The following is a 4072-nucleotide window of genomic DNA, read 5'->3' on the forward strand; positions in this document are numbered from 1 at the left end:
CTCACGAGAGAGAGAGAGAGAGAGAGAGAGAGAAAGCAAGCCACCAGGTCTGAGACTTGAACTGCAGGTGGCCATGTGGGAGTCCAACACCTTAATTACCATGCTACCTGCTAGCCCCACCACTTTCCTATTTTTAAAGTTTACTCATTTTTTTTGAGAGAGGCACCCCAAACAGGACACCCATGCTGCAATCTACACCCAATCCCAGCCGGCCCAGATCACACATGCATGCCCAGCTTGCCTAGAGGTGCCTGGGAGTTGAACCCAGGGCTTTTTCCATGTGAGTCCAGCTGTACTACCATCTGGCCCTACCTGGCTATTTTTGACGAGTACTTCAGCTGGATCACTAGTGCTTATGGTCTTCGAGGAAAAAGATTTTTCCTGTTTTGGACGGGATTTGGAGGTATTCACTGGAAGCTCTTCTTTAATCTCTTTTTCTAATTCTTCTGTTTCCTATAGAGAAAAGTAGTCCATTAGATGATACAAATCCAGTATTTACTAATAAAAATTTAGATCGTTACCCAGAAGACACCCTGAGAAAATAATTTCACTTCACAAACTGTCCAAACAACTTAATTTAAAAAATTAAATAATTATTTTATTTAACTTTCTTTATTTTATTTTGATCAGTGAGAGATAGTGAAGGTGAGAGAGGGAAAGTGATAAAGCAAGTCACCAGATCTGGGACTCAAACTGTGGTTGACCACGTGGAAGTCCAGTGTTCCTAATCATCCCACCACCTGCTGGCCCCCCAAACAACCTTAAAAAGAGCATATAAAATAGAATAGTAAATAGGAAAAATTAAGTTGGCTACACTCTAGAAATTTTGGTTCCCCATCTCCTACATTTAAAAGAATGGAAACAAACCAGTCACATCAAAATAGTATTTTTGGTTGGGGCCAGCCAGGTGGCATGGTGGTTAAGGTGGCTGGAGCACACATGGCCGACTGTGTGGTTCAAGTCCTGAACCCAGTGGCTTGAGAAAAACGCTGAGTGTGTGTGTGTGTGCTTGCCCAAAATCCTGAGAGGAGAACAGAGAAGGGACTGGATGGTACTTCTCTCACCAGGGGATGCCTTCTTATTTACTTCTTTTTCTTTGTCTCTGGTGAGAGAATGCACCCTACAGCAAATTGAAAAAGGGCCCATGTGTTTACTAGATAAAGAACAGAGAAAGAGAGGGAAAGTAAGAAATAATCCCCTGGGGAGATGGCCACACTGCAATCCCTTCTTTTCCATTTTCTGCTTGGAATTTTGGGCATGCACACACATGTGCCTGGTGTGATTCTTTAACCACTGGGTATGGGACTCAAATCGTGAAGTCAACCAAGTGGGATCCAGCTGCCCTAACCTCCACGCCACCTGTTGCTCCAAGAAATAGTATTTTTGGTTTTGTCTTTATTATAATCTAATTTTTTTCCCAGATAGAGACCAAAGAAAAAAAGAATGTAGACAGAATGCAAAAAGAAAGTTTCTGTTGGCTGGAAGACAAAAAAGCAGAAAAGGAACAAAGTAAAATAACCATCAAGCTCACAGTCAAGTGAAAAACTCCATTTGGTTACACATATTTCTTTAAAAAAATTCCTGTCTTTCAGTTTTTGCTGTAAGATGTGTGTGTTCATCAGAGATGGAGGCAGGTGGGTGGGGAGTATGGCCATGCCACAATCGTTCTTCATTCTCCTGTCAGGATTTTGTGCATGTGCACACAAGTGCCAACGTGATTTTCAGGCTGCTGTTTTCAGAACTCAACCCGTGCAGGCAGCCACGTGGGCTCCAGCCACTTTAAGCTCCATGCTGCTTGTTTGCCTTGGTTTTTCTAATTGTGCTAAATGTTACCTTCTAGTTACTTAAAGGGAGTCTTTGTATATGTGAGGCACTGTAATTCTATTTCCATTTCATTAATAGATAATCAAAACACATCTGAATAATTTGGGATTGTATTATTTTGGATTTAGCTATATCTTTGATATACATTTTCAGATTAATAAAGATTTTATTATGGGCCAGCAGGTGGCATGGAATTTAAGGCAGCTGGATCCCACATGGCCAATTGTGTAATTTGGAGGGGATTTCTCACTTTTCTTCTTTCTTTCTTTCTTTCTTTCTTTCTTTCTTTCTTTCTTTCTTTCTTTCTATCTGGTGAGTGTATGTGCCCTATAACTGAAAAAAAGTTCTGATTACAATATGCTATATTAATTCTTTTTTTTTAAGAGGTTTTTTGCCTTAAAGCGCATATGCTCACTGGAGAGACAAAGTGAGAGGGAAAGTAAGAAATCACTGTAGGGGCATGGTCATGCTACAATCCCTTACTGTCCATTCTCTGGGATCTTGGGCATGTACACACATGAGCCTGGCATGAGTTTTAAGCTACTGGGTCCAGGACTTAAACTACAGTCAACCATGTGTGAGTCTAGCTATGTAACTGCTACTCTATCTGCTGGCCCCACAATATGCTACATTAATTAATTCCTTAAAATAGTTTGTAATTTAAAAAAAAAATAATTATTTATTTAATTTTATTTATTCATTCATTTATTTTAATGTGACCAGAGATATACACACAGAGAGAGAGGGAAAGTGAGAAAGCAAGCGACCAGGTCTAGGACTTGAACCGTGTTTGGCCATGTGGGAGTGTCCAGTGCCTTACCCACCATGCCACCTGCTAGTCCCTGTAATTTTTTGTTTTGGTAGAGATTTTTGCTACAGAGTGTGTGCACTCGCCAGAGAGAAAGAGACAGAAAGTGAGAAATCATCCCCCGGGGGAATGGCAAAGCCACAATCCCTTCTCCTCCATTTTCCTCTCGGGATCTTGGGCACGCATGCACATGTGCCTGGGGTGAGTTTATTCCACCAGGTCCAGGACTTGAACCACGATCAACTACATGGGAGTCCAGCGACACAGCCATTACGCTAACTGCTGGTCCCCTGTAATTTTTTTTTTAAAGAGAGTTTTTTGCTATAGGTCATGTGAGCTTGCCAGACTGAGAAACAGAAAGTGAGAAATCATCCTCCAGGGAGGATGGGGATGGCCACGTCAATCCCTTCAGGGAGGATGGGGATGGCCACGCCATAATCCCTTCTCCATTCTCTTCTCAGGAGTTTGGGCATACACCCACATGCCCAGCGTGTTTAAGCCACTGGGTCCAGGACTCAAACTGTGGTCAACTATGTGAGAATCCAGCAACATAACCATTATGCCCCTTGCTGGTCCCCAACAGTTTATAATTAAAAAAAATTATCTTCATGTAAATTTGATGTCTTTTATATACATAATCTTTTTTTTGGGGGGGGGGGGGGGTTTTTTTCGCTATAGGGCACGTGTACTCGCCGGACAGACAGAGAGAGACATAGAGACAGAAAGCGAGAAATCACCCCCCAGGGGGGATGGTCACGCTGCAATCCCTTCTCCTCCATGCTCCTCTTGGGATCTTGGGCACGCACGCACACGCGCCCGGCGTGAGTTTTAAGTCACCAGGTCCGGGATGCGAACTGCGGTCGACTACGTGGGAGTCCAGCGACATAGCCATTACGCTAACCGCTGGTTCCCTATACATAATCTTCACATCTGTACATCATCTCACATTTTTCAGCATAATGAATGCTTGCTGTTTTGATATTTTACCTGTGCAACAGAGTCATCTTCACCTTGCTTCTTCTTTTTCTTTTTTTTCTTTTTAGATTTCCCAGTTGGAAGAGTTCCCTCTCCCTTTTCTTTATCATCATCGGAAACCTGAGATTAAAAACAAAAGTATTAAAGGAAACCAACTGATTAAGTTCGCATTAGTCAGAAAACTATTTTAAATAATTTCATTCATTAAGTTCAACCTTTATCTCCCAAACCTAAATAAGAATTAGTAAGAAGCAATAAAATAATAAAAAAAAATTACATATTGGGTTGTCGGGAAAGTCATGATGCATTTTTGCACATAAAAATATATCATAACTTTTCTGATGACCCAATATTTAAAAAACAAAGTACGTTGGGGCCAGTAGGTGGTGTAGTGGTTAAGGTGCTGAACTCCCACATGGCTGACCACAGTTCTAGTCCTGGACCTGGTGGCTTGCTTTCTCACTT

The 4072-nt window shown here is 41.7% G+C and overlaps 1 protein-coding gene across 1 annotated transcript in view; it reads right to left on the reverse strand.

Annotated features, from left to right (window-relative positions):
• The window catches only part of LOC102470919 (protein LYRIC), a gene marked incomplete at its 5' end in the record, with an annotated part of 19416 nt that extends 15689 nt beyond the window's left edge, over nucleotides 1–3727 (reverse strand). Inside the window, 2 exons of the mRNA XM_006159727.3 lie at nucleotides 313–453; nucleotides 3620–3727. Coding sequence (XP_006159789.1) covers nucleotides 313–453; nucleotides 3620–3727 — 249 coding nt within the window. The remainder of the gene's footprint in view (nucleotides 1–312; nucleotides 454–3619) is intronic.
• Nucleotides 3728–4072: the final 345 nt, after the last annotated feature.

This window comes from Tupaia chinensis, unplaced genomic scaffold (genome assembly GCF_000334495.1).
Source record: "Tupaia chinensis unplaced genomic scaffold, TupChi_1.0 Scaffold000646_1, whole genome shotgun sequence".
Lineage (NCBI taxonomy): Eukaryota > Metazoa > Chordata > Mammalia > Scandentia > Tupaiidae > Tupaia > Tupaia belangeri.